The sequence below is a fragment of the Pempheris klunzingeri genome, chromosome 13 (genome assembly GCF_042242105.1).
Source record: "Pempheris klunzingeri isolate RE-2024b chromosome 13, fPemKlu1.hap1, whole genome shotgun sequence".
Lineage (NCBI taxonomy): Eukaryota > Metazoa > Chordata > Actinopteri > Acropomatiformes > Pempheridae > Pempheris > Pempheris klunzingeri.
This window is the reverse complement of record NC_092024.1, coordinates 12744931-12772155: the sequence shown is the minus strand read 5'-3', so window position 1 is coordinate 12772155 and position 27225 is coordinate 12744931. Positions and strand designations below refer to the sequence as shown.

Sequence of the window (27225 nt, the reverse complement as noted above, 5' to 3'; positions counted from 1 at the left end):
TATCGCCAACGCTTTTGGTTCCCATCGGTGATATTTTGGCACAACACCGGAAGTGTGACGCTCCGAGAGGTCGCCCCCCTCTCATTCATTCACTACAGTATTATGACCGGATTTATTATATCTATTTTCAAATTCACCTGCAACATTTAACACACAAATGGCTGCAAAACGAAAAGTAGAGGTGGTTGTCCCCGCAGAGGAGAGTGACCAGCTCCTAATTCGTCCACTGTGAGTTAATTTGTATTATTTTTTTGTGAATAAAGGTTAACATTTAAGAGCAATGAATGAATGTAACGTTAGCTAAAATGCTATTTTCTCGTGTGACCACAGAGGTGCTGGTCAGGAGGTTGGGAGGTCATGCATCATCCTGGAGTTCAAAGGAAGGAAAATTATGGTGAATATTTTTGTCCCCTTAATAACAATATTTCATAACAACATGTAGGTCCATGTTGTTGCTTTGTGCTGGCTCTAATATGCAGGCTTTTGTTATTATTTCAGGTGTTTTAATTTTTCTGTTGTGGTTCAACTGCTTGCTGTGTTGAGTTTACATACCCTACACTCCATGAGAAGCAGCACTGACACTGAGTGGATTATCCTGGGTGATATAAATATAGTCATGTTTGTTGGCAGCTGGACTGTGGCATCCACCCTGGCTTAGAGGGAATGGATGCTCTCCCCTACATAGACTTGATCGACCCAGCAGAGATAGACCTGCTGCTCATCAGCCAGTGAGTCTTCCCGTTCTATTTTAAATAAATAAATCAAAGATGCTCAATCACGTCTGTAGTCGTAGTCTCCTTACTAAACTATGCTCTTCTTCTTGTATTCTATGTTGATTATATTCATTGGATGTTGGTGTATCCTCTTACTAGTTTCCACTTGGATCACTGTGGAGCACTGCCCTGGTTCCTCCAGAAAACCAGCTTTAAAGGCAGGACCTTCATGACCCACGCCACTAAGGCCATCTACCGCTGGCTACTGTCAGACTACGTCAAAGTCAGGTAGGAGCAGGAGCCGGCATCATGACGGAGTGCTCTTCCGATTCAGTCCGTACCTACAATAATCTCTGTGATTTGTTGCAGCAACATTTCTGCAGATGACATGCTGTACACTGAGACTGACCTGGAGGAGAGCATGGATAAGATTGAGACCATCAACTTCCACGAGGTCAAGGAAGTGGCTGGAATCAAGTTCTGGTGCTACCACGCTGGTCATGTGCTGGGAGCTGCCATGTTCATGATCGAAATAGCTGGAGTCAAGGTAATGATTCTTGTATTTTATTTCATGTATATCAACTTCTTTGTTTCTTACAGAGAGTCCTGTTGGTGCATAAAAAGTAAGCCCATTGTCTGTCTGTTTTTCCCCTCCCAAGCTGCTGTACACAGGAGACTTCTCCAGACAAGAGGATAGGCATCTGATGGCGGCTGAGATCCCTAGCGTCAAACCTGACATCTTAATCATAGTATGCTAAACATTAAATTCACAGTGAACAGAGCTTTTAATGGATCCCTAGGTGATCACAACATGGTAAATCCTGTTATTCTTTTCCGCAGGAGTCGACTTACGGCACCCACATCCATGAAAAGAGGGAGGAACGTGAAGCTCGGTTCTGCAACACAGTACACGACATTGTCAACAGAGAAGGCCGCTGTTTAATCCCTGTGTTTGCATTGGGACGGGCCCAGGAACTGCTGCTCATCCTGGGTGAGAAGTCATATGTGACCCCTCCGATTTGGATTCTGCCTCTAAATTGGCAATTTCAAGAAAGTCCAAAAATAATTTTTAGCTTCTAGGGTAACATTTAAGACCTGAATATTTGGATTGTGTTTACACCTCTGTAAAAGTATTTTTATTTTTTGCATCTGTGTTATAGTGTTAGGACTCTGTAAGATTGTGTTTTACGTTCTCCTGTAGATGAGTACTGGCAGAACCACCCTGAGCTCCATGACATCCCCATCTATTATGCTTCATCCCTGGCTAAGAAGTGCATGGCCGTGTACCAGACCTACGTCAACGCTATGAACGACAAGATCCGCAAGGCCATCAATATCAACAACCCCTTTGTCTTCAAGCACATCAGCAACCTCAAGGTAGAGAGCTCTACATTCACAGACACCCAGACGGTTAAGTCGTCACGTTCATCGTCTCAGTGTGGAGTGAAAAAGCCTGCTGAATAGCTATAACTGTGGTGTCTGTTCGTTCCAGAGCATGGATCACTTTGATGACATCGGCCCCAGTGTGGTGATGGCGTCTCCGGGTATGATGCAGAGCGGGCTCTCCAGAGAGCTCTTTGAGAGTTGGTGCACCGATAAGAGGAACGGAGTCATCATCGCTGGATACTGTGTAGAAGGCACACTGGCCAAGGTCAGACAGACGGCATGTGAAGCGCAACTTTGGGTTAATAATAGACAAATGCAAATGGTTTCTTGGATAAAAGTGCCGTCATTCGTCACCATTCAATCATCATTCATAGACAGATAGAAACAGAACATTTCACTGCGCATTGTACTGTGTATAACTTGAATTCGGTGCAGTTTTCTGGTTTCAAATCTCAAATCGGATGTGTCTATAGAAAGAGTGGATGTAGAATGTCAGCAGCTTATTGTGGCGTGTCGTGCGCTCTCTGCAGCACATCATGTCAGAGCCGGAGGAGATCACCACCATGTCAGGACAGAAGCTGCAGCTGAAGATGTCGGTGGACTACATCTCCTTCTCTGCCCACACTGACTACCAGCAGACCAGCGAGTTCATCAGGGCTCTAAAACCACCACATGTGGTACTTGATTGATTGACTTGACTTTAATATTGTCATTTGTCTGTACGCTTTATTAATATCAGTTATACATGAAAATCATTGACTCTCCCGACTATCTTCAGATCTTGGTCCACGGGGAGCAGAATGAGATGGCCCGTCTGAAGGCTGCACTGATCAGGGAGTATGAGGATAATGATCAAGTCCACATCGAAGTCCACAACCCCCGCAACACAGAAGCTGTCACCCTAAACTTCAGAGGGGAGAAACTGGCCAAGGTCAATAAATTGTATTTTTTCTTCTCTCTGAAGACTATTGGATTTTTATGGTTCCTTCTGGTTTAACAATGCTCCTCTGTCAGGTGATGGGCTCTCTGGCAGACAAGAAGTGTGTTCAGGGCCAGAGGGTGTCAGGCATACTGGTGAAAAAGAACTTCAACTACCACATCCTCAACCCCTCTGACCTTTCTAGTAAGTTTCTTTTGAGTTCTCCAAACTGTCCCTAGAGATATTTGTTCTGTTGCTCCAGGGCACCTCAGAAATCAACAGTCTCCCTACTCACAGCTCCCCTTCTCTTAATATTTGACAATCAAGTGAGGCATCGGGATGTGACCCGCTGGTCTGTTTTGCAGCGTACACAGAGCTGGCCATGAGCACAGTGAAACAGTCCCAGGCCATCCCCTTCACCGGACCTTACTCACTGCTCGTCTGCCATCTGAGGAACCTCACCGGTGAGACTGCAGATATCTGTGAATGTTCGCTTTCCATTTCTGCGAGTATATTTGTCAGTACAGTCTTGTTTTGGGCCCATTCGTGAAGAACATACATATTTTTAAAGCGGTTCTGAGTGTGGCGGTCTTTTCTCTTATCTCAGGTGATGTGGAGGAGCTGGATGGGACCGAGAAGAACACTCTGAAGATCTTTAAAAATATCACTCTGATCCACGAGGTCGGCATGGTGCTGCTGGAGGTGAGCGCTCGGGCTGGTTCTGTCTTAGTCTTACGCAGGAGAGCAAGACTTGTCTCTGCCCTCTGTCTAATCACATGATTATGTGGCAACCTGATGAACTGTAAGTCTTCTTCTTCTTCAACCTACCAGCTTTTCTCTTTATCTCCTGTTTCAGTGGATAGCTAACCCGCTCAATGACATGTATGCCGACGCTGTCACCACTGTAGTGCTGGAAGTCCAGTCGAACCCAAAGGCTCAGAAAGGTCAGATTGGCAATCAGCTGTGTTTGCTGTTCATCTTTAGTTGCGAATGCTTTCTGAACTGTGGGGAGGAGACCACAAACTACTCAAGCTTTATTTGAACCTTTCTCTTGAAGGAAAGCTTATTGCATTGCATTGTGTCTTATTTAATTGTGATTTAAAAGTCATTGAGCTTGTGTTTTATTAACAGTCATGGAGACACAGAGTGCCATTATGGACATGGACATCTTCCAAACCCGATTAGGAGTCATGTTGCAGTGAGTGGCACACAAGCTCTCTAAATCCATGCTAACTTGTTTAAAACAGTTCCTCGGTTTATCTCTGGTTCTGACGTTATATCTTTCTGTCTTCAGGGACATGTTTGGAGAGGATTGTGTCGATTTCGGTGATGGTAAAAACATCTCTGTGACAGTAGACAGGAAGACGGTTCACATTTGCTTGGAAACTAGGGTAAAAAAGTGTAGTGCCTAGTGTGTCACACAAAGACACAGCACAGTGTTTTTGGTGCAGCATTGTTGTTTTTAATCTTTCTCACTGACTTCCTCTCCCCCCGTTCAGTCGGTGTGCTACGAGGACGAATGCACAGAGGACGACTCCCTGAGAGAGATGGTGGAGCTGGCGGTGCAACGGCTGTACGACGCCCTCAACCCGGTCATCTGAGAGCAAAGACGTGACCGACATCCACTAGTCCGACATCCACGCCTCTACACTACCAGGATCTGGTATTTTAGCTAGTTTTATCTCAAAAAACGGATCTGCACAATGCAGATGATTGAAGAATGACTGACCTATTTATGGATCCACATCTTTAAGCACTTACCCTCTCTGGTTTGGTGGAACTGACTGACTTGAGAACCTGTAACAGTTGCATCTTTTTGAAGGCAATTTGAAGCGTTTTACTTGGTAATTGAACACTAAGGACAGTTTACGACTTTGATCACAGAGATACCAGATGTAAGAAAGGGAAACAAATACGCATGTAGATAGGATTTGTTATTGTAGATTTTAATGTTTTTTTTGTTATGCAAGCCATTTTAATTATATTTAACAAGTTTTACTGTATTTATGTAGATGCAATGTAGGTTTTGTTTGACCTGAGTTTGTTACTAATCTGCACTGATATGACAGACTTGTCTACTTTTAACTGTAATGTGAACTTTGACTTTCTAAATGCACTAAATGTTTGTGTTCATTACATAATGCTTCTTTTACAAATATAAGCGTGTGGGTTTAATCATTGAGCATACTAGTAACTTTGGCCAGCTATTTCATCAGCTAGTGTCATAACATTTTATGAATTGATAAGGTAATTAGGATCATGTTGGTGCTGACAAAAGACCCAAGCAATATTAGTTTTATTGTGCCCTGACAGGCACTGCTCATAAGTCATTTATTCGTTAAATACCAGGACAATATAATCGTTGAATTTTATCATAAATATCATCAAAGGCACAATCTTTAAATATCTGAGCATAAACTTACAGTTCCTATGACGTCCGTTTAATGGGCTCTCAGGATACGACTGATCCACACATCCCCTTACTTCCTTATATTGCTACAAATAAATAGCAATACATTAAAACATTATCAAAAATTCCCTCATGAGGATTCTGCAAGACAGATGACTATCAAGGCCAAAGCAGCTGAACTGTAGCACTGCCAGGTTGTAAATCAACCACACAATCTCTGTGTTCCCTCAGTACGTGAACACACAGTAGTCATGGCACAGTGAGGAATAAGTTCCTCCTTAGTCTTTAACCAGATATTTACTTCATTTTGATGGCTTCTTCTGGTTTTACAACATTTGACATAAGAAGTGTAGCTTCTTTTGTTGAATGTAAAAAAGACTTGTAGAATAAAAATGAAAATATTCCTCAAAGTCAAGTATTGAAAAGAGGGGCCGATTTGGTAACCTTAGGTGTTGCATCTGCATTTCAAAGACACCCCTTGCTGCTGCTGGGAGTCACTTTATGACAAGAGCTACACCAAGCAAAAACCAATGCACAGAACTGTCTTAGAAACTAATGCTGAGATGCATTCTTGCATGTGCACATTACAGGTTAGTCTTTAAACAGCTTCTCACTGTAGTCCTACTAAACTGCAAAATGTCACACTGACCCAAAGGATAATGTGAAGCCACCTGTGGCGCAGGACATTTCACTCATTTTGCAATGTTCTTCCTGTCTCTCCCTGCATGGAGAGGTCAGAGGACAAACTGAGGGCATATAACAGCAGACATGTGACAGCTGAACCACAATACAAGGGATCCTCCACATCACATTTTTATGCTAACCAGTATAGCCGCAGCCAACGCCATCATCAACAAGACCGCCATGTCCGTCAACTTTTCAGACTTCCTGTCAGCGATCGACTCCTGCTTCCTCCTCAGCATCCTCTCTTTACGCTCTCGGATGTCCTTCTCTCTCCGCAGCTGCTCGCCGTAGTGTTGCTTAAAAAACGTGTCGAAGTCAAACACGCCTCCTTGCCTGTTGGCGCCCATCACGGACCGCCGGCTGTCGCTCTGAGGTTTCGCGGAGCTCCCTGCGATGTCCTGGCCGGGGGGTCTGACTGTGGCGAGGTCCGACCGAGTCAACAGGCCCCGGTCGTACCTCTTCCTCAGAGCCTTGTTGCCCAGGACGGTGTACGCCTCGCTGATCTCCGAGAAGCGGTCAGTGGCCTCATCGCTGCCGGCGTTTCGGTCCGGGTGGTAGATGAAGGACTGCTTGTAGTAGGCTGTTTTTATCTGGGCCTGGGTGGCGGTAGGAATCACCTCCAGGATTTCATAGTAGCCTGTTTTGGTTTTATAGAGGGGCTCAGATCGGGCTCCGTTGCCGGTGTAAGCTCTGGTGAACACACACTGTCCCGAAAACAAACACCGGCTCTCCAGGCTCTGCTGACGACTCACATTGCAGAAAGTCCTCCAAAACTTAGCACAACTTCCGAACTGAGGAACACGTATTTCTATATTTTGTACCTGGTTCTTGCTAGTTAGTGAACACTCTTCGTAAAGCCCAATACAGTCATAATATTTAGCAACACCACACAGAGGTGTTGCCCTTGTGTAACCGTCCTGTGAAGCTCCAACGATCACTGCATTCTCTGCTCCACACAAGGCGCCATTTTGAATCTCACCCAGCAGAAACCCGGCCGACAGAGAGGAGGCCCGTACTGCGCTTCTGCCCTGTTTGCGTGGATTTACCAAGCGGTGGCGTTTACATATTTTGTATGCGAACTCGTAGGCTCCCCTTCCAAGTTGTCGACTGACCTCCGCCATGTTTGCGGGGAGCAGAGGAAGAAGGAAGCCGAGGGGAGGCTCGTCTCACTGCAGCGCCCCCCAGCGGCGGGCGGGAAGAGGAAACACTGAGCATCAAGGTTACGCACAGTCTATGGTCACATGACACAAAACTATCAACACGTAGATTTATGCTTTATGCTTTTTTAAATTCTGAAACCCTAAGATATAATGGGTTTGCAGAATCTGTTACCAAAATCTGAGAAAATATCTTTTACAATTATTCTACTCTATTTAAAAAAAATACATTTCAAATAGTTTCCAAAGTAGTTTCCTGGGAATGACAATGCTATCTGGCACTAATGGGGGGAAATTTGAGACATTGTTTTTTCCAGTTAATTAAATTAATTATTTAATTAATTAATTAATTAGTTAATTAAATTAATTATTTAATTAAGTTAATTAAATAATTTGTCTGCAGTCAAGCATCCAATTCAATATACACCCGGTTGCCAGTTTACGTAAAACTAATGCAGCCTAAAAGAGGAGCCCTGCGGTAAATCCTCCTTTCATGAGGATTATGATGCTCAGTTTTTGATCGAAATGCTCTATAGAGGTACTGATTCAGCTTTATCATTTGGGGGGATGAAGTATCGCATTACACAGAAAGGCGTTTCTGTTTTTAACCTGCCCTGATTGATATAGATCCAAATTTTCCCTTTGATATGCGACACATGGCCAGATTTTGACTGCCAAATCTCATAGATGAAAACGATTAAATAGCAAGTTAATATGTCCTGGCGGCAGTGGGCAAAATATCACGAACACAATACACGTTTTTTGTTCATATTTTATCATGCTAACAATCTGGCCAAATTGCATTATTTTAATCTAAAAGGTTCACGCTTACTTTTATTGTGAAGTATGGCAACACGCCCCCCAACCCCCCGACCGGAAGTGCATTGTGTTCATTGCAAGCAGTTCCTCCAGTTCCTCTTTAAACACAGTTTTTGGTTCCTACCCACAGATTCATGATGTCCAAGTTCAATGCAGTAATTTGGCCTAAAGTGATTTTATTTGGAGACTCCATCACACAGGTTAGCTCATGCATGAGGATCGATTTGAAAGAAAGTACTATTAAAGTGTCTATTGTCCTACTCGGTGTTTAGATAGTTAGCATTAGCTGCTAGCTTAAGTTTAAAGTTAATAAAGCAGTGCTGTTGATTCTTTCAGTTGTCATTTCAAGCCAGTGGTTGGGGCGCAGACATTGCCAACAAACTTGCACGGTAAGTAGTTCCCATATAACGACAGCAAGATTAGTTTTAAGGTGGATATTGGACAGACATGCACTTGTCCCTCAGTTCCCCCTGTGTTGGCAGCAGGAGGCCGGTCAGCTCACCTCCAGGAGCCCCGCGCTGGAGGCTGATTTAGGGACCATCAGTAAATTAAAATGTTATTTTAACTGCTAATGTGTTACTTATTTCTTTAAATAACATCCATATAATGTGGCCCAGTAACTCCAAATAAGTATCAGAACCACACAATCCACTTAGATCACACCTCTTTATATTCTGGATTTTGGTAGTTCTTCTTTTTATTTATTTAATTTTTTTTACTAATACGTTCAGACGAAACAGCTTCCGTGTCTTGTGACACAGTGACTGAGGTCACAAGACATGGAAGCTATTTTAAAAGAAAAAAAATTTTGGGATTGGCATGGATTTTTCCTTCAAAATATTTCTAAAAAAATTGAAGACACTCTAGTAGTAAGAGGTGTGTCCTGTTTGTCCACTTTAATGATACATTTTGGTATTGATTTAAAGTCACTCTCACACTACATGGAAGCTATTGGTAAAAAAAAAAAGCATTTTTCCTGTTGCCAACATTGGGGGAAACTGAGTGAGAAGACTCCATCGCATTTGGAGTGAATGTCCAATATTCAGCTTATCATAGTAATCTAATAGCCAATTTAAAACTCAAACTAACTTGAGATGTCGGTAACAGTCACCCAGAGTTTCAAAGACAAATGTTGTGTACTGTTGTGATGTTTTTCATGCAAACTATGTAATAGAGAGATAGATAGAAATACTTTATTGATCCCCGAGGGGAAATTCTGGCGCTAAAGAGCAAAAGCGAGTAAAAGTGACCACCACCATGAATACAACAATAAATAAGCAGATAATAAATAAGTAGAGAAATTGATAAAAAGATTAAAACCAAAGTGCGAGTTAAATTAAATTAAATAAAAACTATAGTGCACGTTAAAGAAATACATATTTGTTAAATAGCAGAGGGTGCTGAAAGCTCTCTGCCGGCCAGAGTTGACTTGTTAAAAAGGGGTTTGGCAGTTGGCAGAAAAGATTTTCTGTATCTGTCCTTGTGACAGTGGAGCTGAACCAGCCTGTTTGAGAAGCTGCTCCGCTGTCTATCCAGTAGTGGGTGAAGTGGGTGGTCAGGATTGTCCAGAATGGACAAAAGTTTGTTCATGGTCCTCCTTTCCACCACCACTTCAAAAGTGTCTGGTTTGCAGCCAGTCACAGAGCCGGCCTTCTTAATCAGTGTGTTCAGTCTGTCGCCCAATCACCCAAACTAATGTGTCCGTCATCAACGTCTGAGTGTCACATATTTTCTCTTCAGAAAGTGTGATGTAGTAAACAGAGGACTGTCTGGCTACAACTCCAGATGGGCTAAGGTAGTTCTTCCTCGCCTCATCAACAGCCAGAACTCAGCAGACAACAGCATAGCTGCTGTCACAGTCTTCTTTGGAGCCAACGACTGTTCACTGGAAGGTACAACATCACAAAAACAGAACCTTTACTGAAAATTTAAGAAACTTAAAAGAGATGCATATATTACTGAAAAATCTCTGTGTCTGATTTCATAAGTATAGATATCTATGCTCATTTTCTTGCTGAAAGGGGCACTCCACTGATTTTGCACATGGAGATGTGTTTTTTCATTAGGAGTAACTAATGATTAATTGCTCTTTCCCAATGGCACTGTGTGATTTTTGGTTTCTTTCGTCTGTTCCCTGTCATGTAGATAAAAACCCCCAACAGCACGTCCCCCTGCAGGAGTATTCAGAGAACCTGAAGGAGATCACCAGGATCCTGGCTTCAGCTGGAGTGACAGCAGACAGAGTGATCTTCATCACCCCTCCACCTGTCCATGAGCCAGCTTGGGAGAAGGAGTGCATTTTGAAAGGTGAGACTCAGTCACAGTTTTTCTTTCTCTGGTTCTTACGTCGTGACAATTTTTTCTACGCTCCAGACCTACAAAGAGCACATGTGCTCCTTCATGTTTTTTCTAGGATGTCCTCTCAATCGCCTCAACTCTGTAGCGGGGCAGTATGCCCAGGCATGCGTCTGTGCTGCTGGTCAGTGTGGTGCAGACGTCCTGGACCTCTGGACACTCATGCAGAAAGATGAACAGGTGGGTAGTACCTGTAAGTGTTTTGTTAGAGGCCACGGTGATATGAAATCCCCCAAAATCACAAGGAATAAAACTTTTTTTTTTTGTTGGGCTATAATTTTCAAATAATATCCAAGTGTTTTTCTGGAAACTGTCTTTTTTTGTGTTTAATATAAGATGAATAGACTACACGCAGACATACAATACATGAATATTTGAATTTAAACTGAGCTTTTCTATTGTTTTTCTTTCAGTACTTAGTTTTAATAGTTTTTTTTTATAGTATTAGTATCAAATTACTGAGTTCTTTTTCAGAAATTACTAGGCAATCATGGACCCATAAAATGAAGCATTACTAGAACAGTCAGCTTGTTTTATCAGTCTTTTTGTTGTTGCTGGACATTTATGATTCTAGATAAATATAGTGTGTATGTATACTGTCAGTATGTTGTCCTTAAATGTTTCAGGTATTTTATCTTTTCAAATGTATGGCTGTAAACCATCCTTAATGGGACCAGGCTCAGTATTTAGATTCGCACCCTGTTTTCTTTCTCCAAATGAATTTCATTTAACAAAAGCCTTCCCATCATCCTGTTTTGTCCTGTGCTTCGCAGGACTACACAGTCTACCTGTCTGATGGGCTCCATCTCTCACAGAAGGGAAACCAGTTTGTGGCTCAGCACCTGTGGGGCCTGCTGGAGAGCCGTTTGGCCGACCTGCCCTTCATCCTGCCCTATTGGGGAGATGTTGACGTCAAGAGCCCAGAGAGCAGCCTCCTCTGTGACCAGTGACGGAGAAAAGCCTCTTCTTTTAAAGATCCTGCAGGACTTGATATCAGCGGAGAGCAAAACCCTGACCAGCATTCCTGTATTGCACTTGTTTGAAATTACTGGGTAAACAGAGCCTGACACTGGACTGCATTCCTGCTGTGACAAAATGAAGCAGCTGTGATTTGTAATTGTCAAATGCGAGACCATGTATTAATGTTTAAAATGCACAATTAAAGTTTTATTTTGAATTATGTGTAGGCAATGCAAGCAAGAAATTAAAAAGGAAACCCAGTGGAAGACATTTATATGCGTGGAAACATTAGGAATATAATTGTCAGAATATATCACAGGACATCTGCTTGTTGTGTAACAGTTCACATCTCACTTTTTTTCTTAACCTACAGTTAAATACATATTTCACAATTTTTAGCATGACACTGCAGGCAACAGTGGTGAGAGCTTTAAATTAGAGAAAGAGGTGCATGACACATTGATACGGGCAGAAATGCGAGGCATTGAAGGCAGAAAAATTACATTTGAGCACCATGGGCAGGTTCTTTTAAAATCAAATTCAGGATTGTCCCGATTCATATTCACTTACTGAGAATTCTCATGTCTTTGTGCAGAAATAAGCGGGCTTGGAGCAGTTAGGCACAAAATCTGAAAAGGCACCATGTTGTTTCATAATGGGACTGACCAGCAAAAAGTATACATCTGAAATAACAAAACAATAAATGTGCAATACTGAAGAGAAATCCACTGGATTCTTGCACAGTATTAGAAATTTTGCATCTAAAAGGTTAAAGGGGTAACGTTTTATATTAGAGGCCTGCACTTTTAAAAAGAAACCATTAAACACAGCACAGTAAGAACATGTACACAACTTATTTCAGTGCTCCATTGATGTGAAAAATACTTCAAGTGCAGTTATGACAGACATTCAAGTCATTAAGTCAGGTTTTTGCTGCTTAATATATCACACTCAAATGTCTCCTTTTACAGGAAATCCACAGCTACAACATCAATAATGTTACATCATTTACCAGTTAGTGGACAAACATATAGGGGTGAAAAAGGAAGGCTGAGGCTCATAGCTCACCCCCCCCCCACCTCTCTCTTAGGACACACTGGCTAAAGCAGATAAAACCTCGGGGTCACTCGCTCGTGATCGCTTTAATCTTTTTGTTCTTGAAAAACTAAATGCATACCAGTATTCAAAAACTACTTAATCACTGGGTTATGACAAAAAGTTATAACTGACGTGTTTGGGCAACTGGCCCGCGGTGAATTAATTTCCACAGACCTGCTCAGATCTCCCAGGCTGCATCTGACCAGGGATCCCCTCCCTAACTGAAAGAAAGCATACAAAAGCAAGAAATCAGTCTCTACTTTATTTACCTTCACAGGGATTTGAGACCACTTGTGTGTCATCTGTATGGTGGTTCTATCCAAGTTTCAGCTGTCTAAAAAAAACAAAAACAAATCTTGTGTTGCCCATAATGTTGTCCACAGCTCTGTTCAACACAAAATCTGACCTGTGAAGCATGTATGCCTTAAATAATGCATATGCTGTGGTATGAATTTGCATGTTCCCCAAAACACATATCAGTGCTGGTTGTTCGCTCTCAGCACTCGGTTTCTTTAGTGTCAATGCAGTCCTGCCTCTTGAGGCGCCGCCGCTCCTTGGCTCGCTGGTTCGGATCTGTCAGATCCTCGTAGGAGGATTTCGTAGCCGACGAGCAGGCTCCTGCGGTTGTGAAATCGTCCGACAGGCCCTCCTCTCCCAGGTGAGAGTCGTTGCTGTTGGTGTCCTCCTGGATGGTGGCCATCCGCATTCCCCCTGCGCTGTCCGGGGTGGGGGCGTAGCTCGGACCGGGGGCCTGGGTACTGCTGCTGCCCGCGGTTAGGGCCCCGACCTGGCTCACCTGCTGTGGCTGGGGGGGCAGGGAAGAGGGCGCGGTCCGGCCGGCGAAGGAGAAGGGAGGCTGAGGAGACTTGACGATGCGCATGGATGTTGACTCGAGGTTGCTCAGCATTTCTTGACTCTGAAGAGCGAGAATGACATGTAAGACGGACACAACTAAATCTGACCGTCTCTGACTGAGGTGGGATCCATTCCCTTTTTACTCCATTCTGCTCAAATCAGATATTTCATCTGATCCTCGTAGTTTAACATCATGAAATAGTTTAGCAAAATCCTAAAGCTGTTTCTATTATACTTCAAGAGAAATTTAGTAAGAACTGTATCAGTTATCTCCATCCCATTAACCTCACCAATAACCCCCTTAAAAGTGGGAATGAGTAAAACAAACATTTCTCATAGTGAACATTTTGTGTCGTCAGACAGATGTGTAACTAATATTCATAATGGCTGCAGTCCATCTAGGAGCATAAGGGTCCTGATATTGTGACTTGCAAGACTTAGGGTCACACGTGAATGGAATTCAGCCATCATTAATGTTATTAGTTGCTATTACAAGTCAAAATGTCTGCCATGAGAAAGGTCTATAGAGGAATGCACCCTCAGTCTCCAATCAAACCTAAAAAAAAGGACTTAACACGGTGCGGACAGCCATTAAAGAAAGAAAAAGGGAAAAGAAAAACAACAACCACCTGAAGGACATTACCCCTTTCTTAATGTGGCTTTGAACAGCGGCAGATGCAAACTTAAAATGTTGACACACACTGCATCAGATTTCACAACAGACAACAAGGTGCAACCTGTTCAGTCCTCTCTCTGTTTGAATACTCCTAAAACGCAATCTTGCTTTCTTGAGGTAATTTCTGATCAGAGGAGACTGCATGGACGATATCCGTGCAGAGGAACACACACACACACAGCTGTTCAGTCATGCTGAATCAGTTTCAGTTTGAGAAATGTGCAACCAGATCAGTGATTACATCAAGAGTGAGTGACTGCAGGAGTATCCCAAACGTGGGCCACCGACCATGCATCATCATGGACTCAATGGCAACGCATCGCAACACCAAACCACGGCACACACACTCACCTATGGCGGGAGCTCTACTACAAACTTCCACCATCTGCTGCAGTTGGGAAGGGCCGAGGCAAAGAGTGATGGACAGGTCATTCAGAGCTTCAACCCAGCGGGGTACTGACGAATAACCTGACCACTAGTTCACACTGCCTCAAATTAGAACCTTTTCAAATCTAAATCCATTTGTGTCCTGCTCTCTCCGCTATTATTTTCAAGACTAAGATAATTTAGCAACAGATTTCTAAGGGCTGTCTTGGGAATGATGTTACAAATATACTTTTTTAGGTGTAAATTGCAAAGTAAGGCATGACTCTCTTTTGATGCATTTCTTTAAGCCGCTGAGAACTTTGTTTCAAATCTTATTTCTCTCTTAATAACATCTAACATTTATGACTAAATAAGTCAGAAAGTCAACTTTAAATTTTTGACAGATACTAAGAGTTTAACACTCAAAAGCTCGCTTAATCTGCTTAAATTAAGGATTGCGTGCATGAGGTTTGATTTGTTATCAGATTTTATTCCAAATGTTGCTATGTCATCACTTGAGCACAGAAGTACGTAACATCGCCTTTTTCCAACGGAGCTCTGCCACTTCAAGCCAGTGAAAAGAGCACAGGCAAGAAGACAAATACAAAGATGTCTCATGTTGTAACTTTGGCACATCATTTTATGCTCGTGTACACATCCTCTTCTCAAGGTAAAAAGCCTTTTTGGAAAATGTGTTTTCAGCAACTTTAATCATCTATTAAATTTGAAAAATCTTTAAACCTTTAAACAAAAGCCAGTATTGCAATGTTTAAGATTCTTTCATTAAATTTCTAAAGCCTAATTTTTCAGGCTTTTTTAACCACTGTCAAACATATGTTTGGTGCTAAAAATGAAGAAGTCTTTTTATTTATTTTATTGTAGGTAATCTATTCTCATTTAATTTCCTCTGTGCAGTATTTTTGCTAAACTGACGTGCTGCAACACCTAGATTACTGGTGACAGATCATACATAAAAAAAAACCCCATCTCATTCTAAACAATCAGCCATGCTCCCCTCTCCCTTTCTTATTAAAGATGTCAGCGTGTGTGAAACAGTCCTGTTCTATTAGTTTGGTTAGTGTGGCAGCAAGGCTAGTGCACAAGATCACACATGAGCATTTGAGAGATGGAGGACTTACACTTGGAGGGTAGTAGAAGGACTTAGTGTTCTCCTCATACTGCTGGTCAAGCCGTTTGTCCTGCAGAAAGAGACAGAAAAAGTACAGGACAGTCGATGTGTGACAAAGTAAAAGAATTACTGTATCTACCCTAAACGATGGAGCTACAAACTCCAAAAAGGAGCAGTTCATGGCACACTAAGGACACTGGAAACTCATGCCAATTGAAGTCCAGCAGTTTCTTACCACACAGTGAACAAGGATACTGAGAGGAATCCAGAAGATGAGGGAAAACACCACAACAGAACCCACTATGTTGTCAGCCAGGAACTTCCCTGATGGAGAGGTTATTGAGGATGGATGTAGAGACAATAAAACAGAGAGACAAAGTTAAGGAGGGTGACAACCCGATCTTGAGGTACCCGGTTTGAGCTACTGTAGTTATCAAAAATCAAACCAATGTCATACGTCTGCTTTGGGAACGTTTTCACACATTCTCATATGGTTGATTGGTTACAACAGGCCACACGAAATCCAGCTTACCAAATGTGTTAATGTCCAGCTTGTCGATAAAATCCCACAACCTCTCGATCACGTCCTGCACCTGCTTCATGCATTTTCCCTGTTTTAACAAGACGAAGTTGACATTCTCAAAACAGCCAAATTCATTGTTATATTAAATTTTGTAAACATGATGGAAAAGTGGTCAGATCAGCTGGAATCAGAATCGGTAGAGTGAATGGATATGATGAAATTTGACTCACGCCCTCGTCACAGAAGCCCACAGTGCAGGGTTTTCCTTTGCGAAGGAAAAGGAAACTGCCATTGGCCTGGATGAAGGGAGAGCAGGTGCCATCTTTCCTCCTGCAGCACACTTTACAGGAGTCCTCCGTCTCTGCAAACAGAAGATAGAGATTAACCTAAATGGCAGCATTCAACTGTTTTATATACACACTACAATATGTTTGCTTAATTGTAACAACTATACCCTTCTTTAACTTTGGTTTATTTTTCCTTTTTCAGGACCGCAATGATCACTCCAAATGTGATCTTGATTCAGAATGGTGTGATCCACAAATATAGTCAAACAATCCACTAAAAGCTTTTATCAGTTTGGGGCTTTTGCATATTTTTTCCCTGATCTTGAGATAAATTAATTTGCTGTTTACCGTTACAGGCACAGGACTGAAGGTTCTGCATTGCTTCACAGAAAGGGTGGCACTCTCCATTGCGACACCGTCCGTTGTCGACACACACCATGTTGTCCTCAGCGTTTTCAGGAGGTGGACACTGACTGCTGTTGCCTTGAATTTGAATGAAAGGTAGAGAGATTTTTTCCAAGGTATTTCTAATGAATTCATCATTTAAAAATAAAGGTTCCCAGCAGAACAGCCTCCCAGTGGTGGCTGCAGCTCGTGTGTTAGACCAGCAGGAGGCGCTCACCTGTGCAGGAAGATATGCCTTTGCAGGTAGCACTAATGGGTTCCTGGCACCTTTTTCCTGCCTGCTCAAACTTGCAGTTCCTACAGCAAGGGCTGTTTCTGTCACTGTGGAGAGAACAGAGACGTGTAATTTAAACTAGTACCACAAGCATTTTCTGACTGCCGATGTTTGAGTGTGTGTTTAACAATTTATGTCTTTTGGATTCCATACCTGCATTGAGCTCCTTGTTTGAATTTGCAGTCAGATGAGCAGCAGGGGTCGTCGTTGATGTGGAGCAGCCCGGGGTCGCACTCCTCCCCTTCCTCCACTCTGGAGTTCCCACATACCTTACTGTTCCTCTCCTTGAAGCACACGGGAGCCTTGAAACGCAACGTCTTTCCTACGGAGATCTTGCTGCAGTTGGAGAAACGCTTTAGGGGTGAGGGAGAAGTAGACGGGGGGGTTAGTGGATGCTTTAAGCTCAACTGTGACAAGTGATAGTGTGTGAGGAAGGACTGCTGTGAAGCTAAAACACTAGAATACTCAAGCAGTTGCATATTTAACATGTATAGAAAGGCAATGTTTCTACCTAAGACGTATCTTTTTAAACAAAACAATTTACAGACAGTTTCATGGACTTGGTGTGCATTTTTATTGATGGATACTGATGTGATTTACTTTTTATCCTCACAGATTTATTTATACAGGCTCTAGCTTCAAGCGCAGAACAACTAACAACAGATAAACAGCAGCACTTTTCACACTGAACTGCAGCACCAGTCATATGCATATCAGCTGTTAGAGTATAACTCCAGGATATTTAAACCTGGGCACCATTTTTTACATATTTTGGGTTTGAAATGTCAAAAAACTGGTCCAGTAGATCACCTCAACCATAACAGTAATTTTACCTTGTAGAACACCAGTTTCTCTAAAATGTAATGTGTAAAATGACTGATGTTTTTGTCAATGGAGTCTGGTGGCTGAGTGAAATAACGGCTATTTCTGGTTAAATAAAAAAGGACCTTATAGGGCTATCTCTGTGTATATACTTTCTGTAATGTTGTCAGACACTTGAAATAACAATATAAGCATGGTGGGCATACTCTGATCTAGCTCAACTGCTCCAAAGGATTACATTGCAGCCATTATACTAGCATACCAGTCATTTTGAACCAAAAATATGTAAGAAAGGGGCTCAGGATTAAAAATAACGGAGTTATCCTTTAAGGCCAATGGTGGATGACGTTCAGTATATTTACTGTCTGTCATTTCACAGGGACAACTGACTCATGTTCATCCGACACTATGTAGCTTAAGTACCATTTAGAAACACACACACACACACACACACACACACACACACACACACACACACACACACACACACACACACACACACACACACACACACACAGACACAGACACAGACACAGACACACACACACACACACACACACACACACACACACACACACACACACACACACAGACAGACAGACAGACAGACAGACAGACAGACAGGATGGCAATGCTTCAGTTATTTCTTAGTCACTATGTGGGAAGGTACCTTGTTGTTGATATGGTCTCCGCTCACAGCAATAGGGTACATGACGAACTTCCCCCCGTGGTCGTCGCTGGGAGCACAGTAAGGGATGTTGTCAGGATCATGCTCTGCTCCAAAGTTATGGCCCAGCTCGTGAGTGGTCACCAAGTCTGCCTCCTGATGGGCCATAAACACTCCCGATTAATGTCTTACAAACAAATAATTGACTACTGCATCTATGAGAAGAACGCAAATACTAAATTTTAATCGAGGAACAAATGTAGGACTGACATTGTGTCTTTAATCGGTAGAAACATGTTGGTGTTTAACTATTACTCACAATGCTGATTGACAAAAACATTTTATCATAGAGGCTACAGATGCAATCCCAAAGCTTCCTCCGAGCTCACATGAATAATTTGAAACTGTATACTGTGCATCATTACTCATGACACCCACACAAAATGGTGTGTCTGCTCTACTTAGAAGCTAAAGTTGACAGAGTGACATGTTGCATAACATCCTGGCTAAAACGCACCTAGAAACTAGTTTTTGTCAAAGACGAATATAGAAACAGACCTTTGTTAGGATGGTTTTGCCATAGTTCTTGGTGCTGGTCAGGCCTGTGTTGAGGTAACTGGGCTTCTTTACAGAGTGAGATGGGTAGTATGCTACAAAACAACACAATCAAAGAAAGATGGTTCTTTAGCTTTACAAAAGCTGGAGGCCTTTACTGGAGGCCTTACACACTACTTTCACTTTACATACTGTAACATAGATGGCCATTAAAAAACACACACTGACACACGAGTGCAAGTGTAACGTTTTGAAATTTAACGGATACATTAAAGTCAGCCTATATTAACCATTTACTGGTAATGTAGGTGCTGCATTTATGTAGATGCATGTCAACACCATTTATGGCTTAGCTTATTGAAACAAACCTATTTTGCCATACAGGGATGTGTTCTTACGTTTTGGGCAGAGGCCACCCAGAGCCTGGGGTTTTGAAGGGGCCACGTAGGCCAGCCCCAATGTGCCCTCATCAAAATCCTGGTAGGTGAACAGGTGGGCCAGACACACAGTGGAGGCGTTGTCTGCTATGTCTGAGCTGAATTGCTGTGGGACATAAGGAGAACTTTTATCTACCAACATACATGTACATGTCACAATTAATTTCACACCCCGTTTCACAAGGACTCGCAAATGACCCTCATTTTTTAAAATATAAACACATAACATAAACAAATATTTTTGATAATGATCCATTCATTTTGGATACTTAAGAATTTGAAGACTTGTAGCAAGCATTCATTTGCCAAATTAAATATCTTAACATACCTTTTGATATTCTTACAATGGTATTTCTTCTCATCGGCCAACATACTATTTACGCCTGTCCCGATATATTTATAATTAACTTCAATGGGTCCAGCACTTTAACAGTAAAAAGTTTGTTTAGAAACACAAAATTCACACACTGTATGTCTGTCTAAACATCTTCCTCTCAGTCTGTTGTTCCTACCTCCAGAAGTCTCTTCACGTCCCAGACCTCCTTTCCTCTGACGGGGCTGTTCTCCATGTTATAGTGGATCCAGCCGGTGCCAGCATGGCCAGGGGGAGGTTTTGTAGGTTCCTTGTTGATTATGATCTGAGAATTAATCAAGGAAAACATTTGTGAACGATTCATCATGTGTAATTACAGAATAAAACAATTTTATATAGAGTATTTAAACAATTCTTACCATACTGGCTCATAATTAATGCTGTGTGAAACATTTCATAGTCTAGATTTTAAGAAACATGATGCACACTAGAGTAACTTTGTCCCCCAAATCAATGAATTATAAATGATTTTACATTAACTGCAACATAGGTTGTCAGAAGTGGTCCCTGTAAAAATAGCTTTTTCAAAGCATAGGTAGAAAGGACCACGTGCCTGTCAGCTAGGCAGCATCATTTAGAGTTTGCATTTCAAGCCATACCATTATTCTAATAAGGATATTGGGGTTAAAAGCTGCATATTGCAAGTTCTTCGTGACATGTATGGTGGTGAAAATTGGAAAACAACAGAGCAGCTAAATGAATGCATATCTTTTCAGTGAGAAAACCCGGGACTCACAGGATAACAAACAGTGTCTCCATTCATTCCCAAAGCCTGTGGAACAAATTAAATTACCCGACGAGGCTTGAACAAAAGCTTTCAGTTCCTGCTAAAAGCTGCTGTTCTCAAACCCACCGAGGGACAGTGTTTTTCTCAGCTTCACTTCCGGGAGTGACTCCATCTAAAGTCTGACACTCAAAGGCCACAACTAGAAGTCAGATTTGAACCAAATTACAACAAAGTACAACACACCTGATGGATCTGGACCCCATAGCCTTTGAATTCATCATCCCAGGTTGTGTTCCTGTAAATGTCATCAACTCGATCAATCAGCTCAATCTGGAGGCAGAAAAGAAATAAATCGTATTACAAGAATTATCAAAGTACAGAAATTTACAAACAATACAACAAAAAATATATTTTGGCTTCCTTTTTGTGTTAAATTATTCCTGCACTTCTGTATTAAGTTTTGTACACAGCATCATAGAGACAGACCAGGTAGTTGAGAGTGACGCTCTCTTGTCCGCGGCCCATGTGTTTAAAGAAGCGGTAATCTGCAACCAGCAACAAGGGGCAGGTATTCTTCTTGTGGTCATGAGCCTGTCTCTTCTCTCTGTTGTGGTGCCCTTCGAGGACGAAGCAGCAGGAGGAGTGAGGAGTGAGACAGATTCATAGGAAGGGGCACAGAAAGAAAAATGGTCACAAGCAGACAAACAGAAGGGGAAAGGAAGTGATGGTATTCTCACAGTCAAGGGCAAGCTTACACAAAGATAGATGCATAAAGACATCAAGTTAAACAATGAGGCCACGCTCCAGTATCCCATTGTTAATTGCCCCCATTTTCACATTTAGCAGCGGGTCTTCTATTTTGTTTGCCTGTGAACTGATTAAACTCTGCCTCAGTTCTGCAAGCAAGAATTACATAGCAGATTCTTTTGAGTAGAGTGCTACGTGCATAATAATAAGTGTGAATTAGGGCTGTGTATTGTGTATTCTGACAGCTAGAGAAGGCAACCACACTAAAATAAAGCTGATTTCACACATAGACCCCACAATGTTGGGTTCAATTACCCACTCAGAGCAGAGAATTTTGGGTTTTCCACTTCTATATAAACAATTCAGTGTTGACTCTGCAATGCTCATGCAAGATAATATGCAATATATACAATAATGCTCAGAGCTGCAACCAACTGGCATTTTCATCAGCAATTCATCAACGGATCATTATTTCGGATAAGCAATTAGTCATTTAGTCTATAACAGTGGTTGCTACATGAAATGATCCAAATTGAATTTCACAGTTAACAGTTTGAGAATCCTTGGTCTATAAAAGACTAGAAAACAATGAAAAATGTCAAAATGTTCCAGAGACCATGGCGAGGTCTTAAAATTGTGCATTTTGTAGTTTACAAATAAATGAAATTCATACATCCAAAAGTCTTCAGTCAGTAGTAGAAGGATAACAGAAAAGGACAACAGGAAGACATTCCATTTAAGCATTACATCATACACTTGGCTATGCACTGTTCAGAAGTGTGGGTGTGCACTGCCCTGGCTTCCACAACAATCAGTGGGAGACCAGTGACAATTCAGAGTCATCTCATTGGGCAGCAGAGCTTCCATGAATTTTAATGCCTCCTCCATAAGGACCTTCACCTCAGCTCATATCCCCAATGAGTGTTTTCAACCCGCAACCGGTGAGAGGTGTTTTAAATTTCTCCTCTGGCACATTATCATCACTGTTATACGCTCTACATTTCCGAAGCAGCACAAAAGAATCAAAAAGCATTTGGTTGTTACATAATACCCACTTGTCAGCAGTGTGTATGTGCATAACATAAGCTAGGTTTTACAGATAAAAAGGCTTTTATTAAAGTGACTGTTACAGAATCTAACACCCACCTCCTTTGTCTCATTACTACATCCTCCTCCTTCCTTCTCTCCGCCTTAAACATTTGTTATCCTCCTACTCTCGATCTACTCTTTACCATCTACAAACAAGATCACAGAGCCTAGGCTGGACCAGATTTGTGAACTCCAACCCTGTATATATACACTTCATCCCCCTCCTACACGTTTCCACTACACAGGCACAAATATGAACACACACATTTGCAAGGCTCTCCCACCCTAGCAAGGGAGACAAACAGCAGAGCCCACCGTTTTCCCGGTCCACCGCCTCCTGTCCGTCCCAATCCCTCCTGGCGGTCTGAGGCAGCAGGTCCTTGGCTTCTGCGTGGATGTAACCACACACTTTTGGAGAGGCAATGCGGCTCAGATTCCTGATGTCGTCTGAGCGATAAACCAGCAACCTGCCATCAGTTGGGGAATTCGTAAACCTCCACAGGGGCTGGCAGCAATTAGAGAACAAAACAGAAAAGCCAGAGAAGGTCACAGGGAGGAGAAGAGATGTTGGGAGGAAAAAGAGCAACAAAAAGACAGTAAGAAAATATAGAGATATAAATGAGGAGTGACAACATGGAAAAGACAGATAGGGCAGACAGTGGTATAGTCCTTAAGTGTTAGGACAGTGACACACTTTGTGTTGATTCTGTGCTACAGCACTTTGAAATTACATTTACATTGAAACAGTGGCAGAGATTGAAGTGCTGACTTTTAGCTGTAAGGTGAAGGAGGTGTGCACGGATATTGGATGAGCAATGAGGGAACACTGGCCCTTAAACATCAAATTAAACTGAGAGTCAGTATGTTACCCTCACTGCAGCCATTTTATTACAGAACCAAAGCTGAGCAAAATGCATCACTGTCAAAACTGCACTGTATAATTGGTATACTGGTATATTGGAACATTAACAATTTTTGGATGCAAAATATCTCATCATGAGATGAACTAGGCTGCAAGTCAAAAAAGTGGTAAATCTGAAACTACTTTAAACCACTAGGATCACCTTTGATGATACTGTCAGACACAGAGAGCCCAGCTCATTATACCAATGACATCAACTGGAAAATCACATCCAAGATAGCAATAAGCCATGGATCATGGATCATGGATCCATCAGCCAATGGATGTGCGTCTGTCCAAGGCTACAGCCTGTCCGTCCTTGGGAGCTGGATCTCTCCTTCACTGTGGTGCTCCCGGAGGTTTCTCTTTTCCCACTGGGTTTTTTGAGTTTTTCCTTCCCGAAGAAGGAGGGTCATAAAGGGCAGGTGATGCCTCGGACTGATCCATCGGACTGATCCATTGGCCTCATCGACTGCTGGACTCTTTATTAGATTGTTTGTTCGCTTACACTTCTTGTTTATTTCAGTGAACTTTGTAAAGCACTGTGAGACAACTCTGTTGTGATATTGGGCTATACAAAATAAATTGAATTCAATTCAATTCAATTCAATAGAGGACAACTCTGTGATATACAAAGAAGCAAAATCAAGGAAAAGGCACCCACACACTGAAAGGCTCCCTCGATTTAGAGCAAAGCAGTGTACTCATTTCATGTATTTTAGAGCATTCGGCTTACAGTTGTCTTTTTCCTCGATATTCTTTGTGGCTTTGGTAATGCTTTGATAATAAGCCATCAGTCTTCAACAGTGTGGTCTCTCTGTTGTCCGACTTAAGTCAAATTACTTGGATAAAATGGCTAAGGGTTAAGATTCTTACAAAGGATGGTTACCTCTATGTTGTACTCTGCTTCATCGGTTAGAATATGAGCTGAAAACTCATCACCCTCTATGTGTGCCTGCACACGTGAATTCTCCTCTCCTACAGCAACAAAACAAATGGTTACTTTTATTAAATGATTGACACAGACAGACTACATCCAGTAATCTATTCAGTAAAGGTGCAATCAAGTATCATCAGCCCAACATTATCTTATCACTCATTTGGCAAATAGTGGAATTACAGATTACACATTATATCAGATCAAAGTCTTATAAAACAATTATTTGTCTGTTAAGCTTTACTGGTTTGCACATGCAGAGCAGGACTCTTAAAAATATCAAAAACATATAGCAGTGCCTCCCTAATCCCACAGTTCATTCACTCACCGACGACGTGTCCAGTAAAATAGTTCTGAAGCTGAACATCATATTTCTTCTCCCTTCCGTGCTTATCAACAAACACAGCTTTGAAGTTGTCAGTGAAAAGGTCCGTGTTGGTGGTCAAGTAAAGCTTGAAATGTCTGAAGTGGAAAAAGAGGAAACATTATATTACCTCAAATATGTTTCAAAGTATTTTCTCGCCCTTTTCTTGTTTGTGGCACTTAACAGACTTGATACAGAGTTCCACGTGACTCCTCACAGTATTGAAAGCAGCCATGTAATCATGTCATCGAATTTGACTGAGATCATCCTTAGCCTGATCAATCATAATTAAAGTTGACATTTTTTCAAGTCCATCTCAATACAATTCTTTTTTAGAGTTAATGTTATTTCAAATGTAATTTTGAAGCAACCAATTAGCTAAGGCTAATATGGCCCTGACCAATTTCAGACATATTTTAGACAAATAAAGAGGGTACCTCCCAAAGTTACACTCTAAAATAACCCACTTTCTGTTTTCATTGACAGTTTTTACTTACAGTGAGAGGAGTTCTTCCACTAAACGGGCTGAATTCTCTTATAGGGGTCTCCTGCTAACAATAAAGCTTGACTGTTCTTGTCTCAGAGGCAGTAGCCTGCAGTGACAGGTTTGATACCCCACTGTTCAAAGCAACTGTCCTCGAGAGAAACCCCTCAAATCAAATACACGTAACATTTCTGGTGTCTTAGATCCTGTCGTTGTCGAAATTTCATTATTCAGCTAAACGTAAAATCTGCTGCGTGGCCACTACCTACGCTTTTCTATGAGTAACCACAACTAAATACAGATATGTAATTTTTTCATCCAAGTTTGTTTCTGCGCTCTTTAATTTCTTTCTCTTATTCCCCAACTCTGTAGTGAGGATTTGATTTGTGTTTTGACAGGATAAGTAGAGAGAAAGATCACAGCTGAACCATAATAAACCTGATTTGGAATAGATATTTGAGACTACTTACTGACCGCATCTTGTAATGTGTGGACATGTGTCTTAACTGCTTATCCAGGGTGTGTACTCATAGGCTGTGAAATGGGCATTTTTCTCCCCCGAAGTGTGCCACAGTTACTCTAAAATCATCCTGCAATATGATGAGAGAGCTGCTCTCTGCCAGTATAGGTAGCACAGCGACCAGTAACTCCATGTATGCGCCAGCATGTGAGCTTTATTTTATCACAGACTTGAGCCTGTCCTGTACTATGACTCCAAAAATGTAAACAGCTGGACATTGAGGTAGGCTTGTGTCAGATATGAGGGGTCTGCTGTACCTGCGCAGGGCTCTGAAGCTCACCAGGCGCTCCAGGTGAGACTGGGTGTGGACGTCCCTCTTCCTTACAGAGTGCAGCTGGAGGTCTGACAATGGCAGCACCTCAAAATCCGACAAGAGGGGGTGCAGAGAATCTGGAGGACATAGAGAGGCGACAATGGTTACACACGACCAAGTTTCATTTTAAACACCGAGTGACTGTTAGCCCAATCTGGATTTTACAACCCGCTTTCAGGCCTGATTAGGCGGTTTTAGTACGCAGCTAACCTGGTCTCAATTCTGTGATACTTAATCCAAATATAAGTGTCGATGATCGCAGTATATACATGTAACATAAATAGCATTACGTTAGAGTAATCATCGTTGATGCTAAATAATTAGCATTAACATTAAAGCTAATGTTAGCTTGGGTTTGCTTGCTAAGTTTCTTACCAAACTCCGGGTTATGTTGATGGTTCTCCGCTGATGTAACCCTCGATTTAGCAGCACCGTTGACCCAACAAGGAGCCAGAAAGACGACTAACAGTATACTCTGCATTTTCAGGCGTCTCAGTCAGCTAAACCTGGGCTGTCATTGTCACAAGTTTGTCGGTTTGTGTAGACAGCTAGCTAGCTAAGCTACCCGGAAGTGCGCTGAGTGCAAAACATCCGCTTCTAACACACACGGGGGGGGCGGGGGGGCGGGGGGCGTGATAACTACACCACCAATATGTAACATGTATTTTCGTGTAGTGACTGGTGGGGGTGCAGCCTGTTTTATCAATACCTTATATACTGTTTAGCATATCAATCTGTAACAGCCCGTCATATTTTACAATTTGATCATGTTAGTATGTCAAAAACTAGAAACTATAGTTGTTAAAGTAAAAAGTACTATTCGCGTTGTAAAATGTTTCCTCTGAAATGTTAAGGTATGAAATAGAAATACCCAAGAAGTACTGTACTCTACACTACTACCACTCTGAATCTTTTTACTCCAGTTGAAGTATTTGTATAAATTTATATAAAGATTTAGATTCATAAAATACATTTATGTACTTTCTTTCCAACAGCAGCAAATGTATGACATGTATGTATTCAGTGGTAACATCCAGACAATGACTCAATCACCATTTCAAGTTTTTACTTATAGCAATTTTCACTTTATTTTTGCAGCCATTTCAGTTTGAGGAAAGTTAGTGTTAAATCTAGTAAATATTATATTTCTCTACAGAAATATAAAACCACAAAATTAGCAGAATTCTGGACAATGGAGATTAGAATAGATAGAAATAGATGAAACCTCACTCCTCCCTAAGGAGCCATTTAACAATCATGTCAAGTATAACAC

The 27225-nt window shown here is 41.8% G+C and overlaps 4 protein-coding genes across 5 annotated transcripts; 2 read left to right on the top strand and 2 right to left on the bottom strand.

The window, feature by feature from the left end:
- Positions 1 to 142: 142 nt before the first annotated feature.
- Positions 143 to 4737, top strand: LOC139212183 (cleavage and polyadenylation specificity factor subunit 3). Its single transcript, XM_070842664.1, has 18 exons — positions 143 to 228; positions 331 to 394; positions 631 to 728; positions 873 to 1001; positions 1083 to 1260; positions 1373 to 1462; positions 1554 to 1704; positions 1915 to 2090; positions 2206 to 2364; positions 2630 to 2776; positions 2878 to 3030; positions 3114 to 3222; positions 3384 to 3482; positions 3626 to 3720; positions 3875 to 3962; positions 4150 to 4216; positions 4313 to 4409; positions 4518 to 4737. The coding sequence occupies exons 1-18, from the start codon at positions 158 to 160 to the stop codon at positions 4617 to 4619; spliced, it is 2073 nt and encodes a 690-aa protein (XP_070698765.1). The 5' UTR covers positions 143 to 157; the 3' UTR covers positions 4620 to 4737.
- A 581-nt stretch (positions 4738 to 5318) lies between these two features.
- On the bottom strand, positions 5319 to 7316 carry LOC139211573 (uncharacterized). Its single transcript, XM_070841821.1, has one exon. It carries the CDS (start codon positions 7231 to 7233, stop codon positions 6235 to 6237), a length of 999 nt encoding a protein of 332 aa, XP_070697922.1. The 5' UTR covers positions 7234 to 7316; the 3' UTR covers positions 5319 to 6234.
- Positions 6552 to 11673, top strand: iah1 (isoamyl acetate hydrolyzing esterase 1 (putative)). 2 transcript variants are annotated; one of them, XM_070841823.1, is made up of 7 exons: positions 6552 to 6627; positions 8219 to 8288; positions 8425 to 8477; positions 9829 to 9980; positions 10234 to 10395; positions 10502 to 10623; positions 11217 to 11673. In XM_070841823.1, exons 2-7 carry the CDS (start codon positions 8223 to 8225, stop codon positions 11391 to 11393), a joined length of 732 nt encoding a protein of 243 aa, XP_070697924.1. In that variant the 5' UTR covers positions 6552 to 6627; positions 8219 to 8222; the 3' UTR covers positions 11394 to 11673. The 2 variants fall into 2 exon arrangements, with proteins under 2 accessions (XP_070697924.1, XP_070697923.1); XM_070841822.1 differs by lacking the exon at positions 6552 to 6627 and adding an exon at positions 7282 to 7331.
- adam17a (ADAM metallopeptidase domain 17a) lies at positions 11660 to 26518 on the bottom strand. Its single transcript, XM_070841819.1, has 19 exons — positions 26328 to 26518; positions 25897 to 26029; positions 24600 to 24733; positions 24224 to 24312; positions 22749 to 22938; positions 21084 to 21214; positions 20841 to 20927; positions 20010 to 20135; positions 19459 to 19603; positions 19064 to 19155; positions 18509 to 18661; positions 17170 to 17369; positions 16960 to 17063; positions 16686 to 16820; positions 16281 to 16411; positions 16060 to 16138; positions 15763 to 15851; positions 15538 to 15597; positions 11660 to 13417 (listed from the first exon to the last, which is right to left on the bottom strand). Exons 1-19 carry the CDS (start codon positions 26431 to 26433, stop codon positions 12998 to 13000), a joined length of 2604 nt encoding a protein of 867 aa, XP_070697920.1. The 5' UTR covers positions 26434 to 26518; the 3' UTR covers positions 11660 to 12997.
- Positions 26519 to 27225: the final 707 nt, after the last annotated feature.

Excerpts from the sequence above, each read along its gene's own strand:
- LOC139212183 (XM_070842664.1), top strand. The coding sequence starts at position 158 with ATGGCTGCAAAACGAAAAGTAGAGGTGGTTGTCCCCGCAGAGGAGAGT. Across the intron at positions 1,705-1,914 it reads GGAACTGCTGCTCATCCTGG|ATGAGTACTGGCAGAACCAC; the intron begins GTGAGAAGTCAT and ends GTTCTCCTGTAG. Across the intron at positions 3,963-4,149 it reads GAACCCAAAGGCTCAGAAAG|TCATGGAGACACAGAGTGCC; the intron begins GTCAGATTGGCA and ends TTTTATTAACAG.
- iah1 (XM_070841823.1), top strand. The coding sequence starts at position 8,223 with ATGATGTCCAAGTTCAATGCAGTAATTTGGCCTAAAGTGATTTTATTT. Across the intron at positions 8,289-8,424 it reads TTGGAGACTCCATCACACAG|TTGTCATTTCAAGCCAGTGG; the intron begins GTTAGCTCATGC and ends TGATTCTTTCAG. Across the intron at positions 8,478-9,828 it reads ATTGCCAACAAACTTGCACG|AAAGTGTGATGTAGTAAACA; the intron begins GTAAGTAGTTCC and ends TTTTCTCTTCAG.
- LOC139211573 (XM_070841821.1), bottom strand. The coding sequence starts at position 7,233 with ATGGCGGAGGTCAGTCGACAACTTGGAAGGGGAGCCTACGAGTTCGCA.
- adam17a (XM_070841819.1), bottom strand. The coding sequence starts at position 26,433 with ATGCAGAGTATACTGTTAGTCGTCTTTCTGGCTCCTTGTTGGGTCAAC. Across the intron at positions 24,313-24,599 it reads TTTTACTGGACACGTCGTCG|GAGAGGAGAATTCACGTGTG; the intron begins GTGAGTGAATGA and ends TTGTTGCTGTAG. Across the intron at positions 18,662-19,063 it reads GCAAAACCATCCTAACAAAG|GAGGCAGACTTGGTGACCAC; the intron begins GTCTGTTTCTAT and ends ATGGCCCATCAG.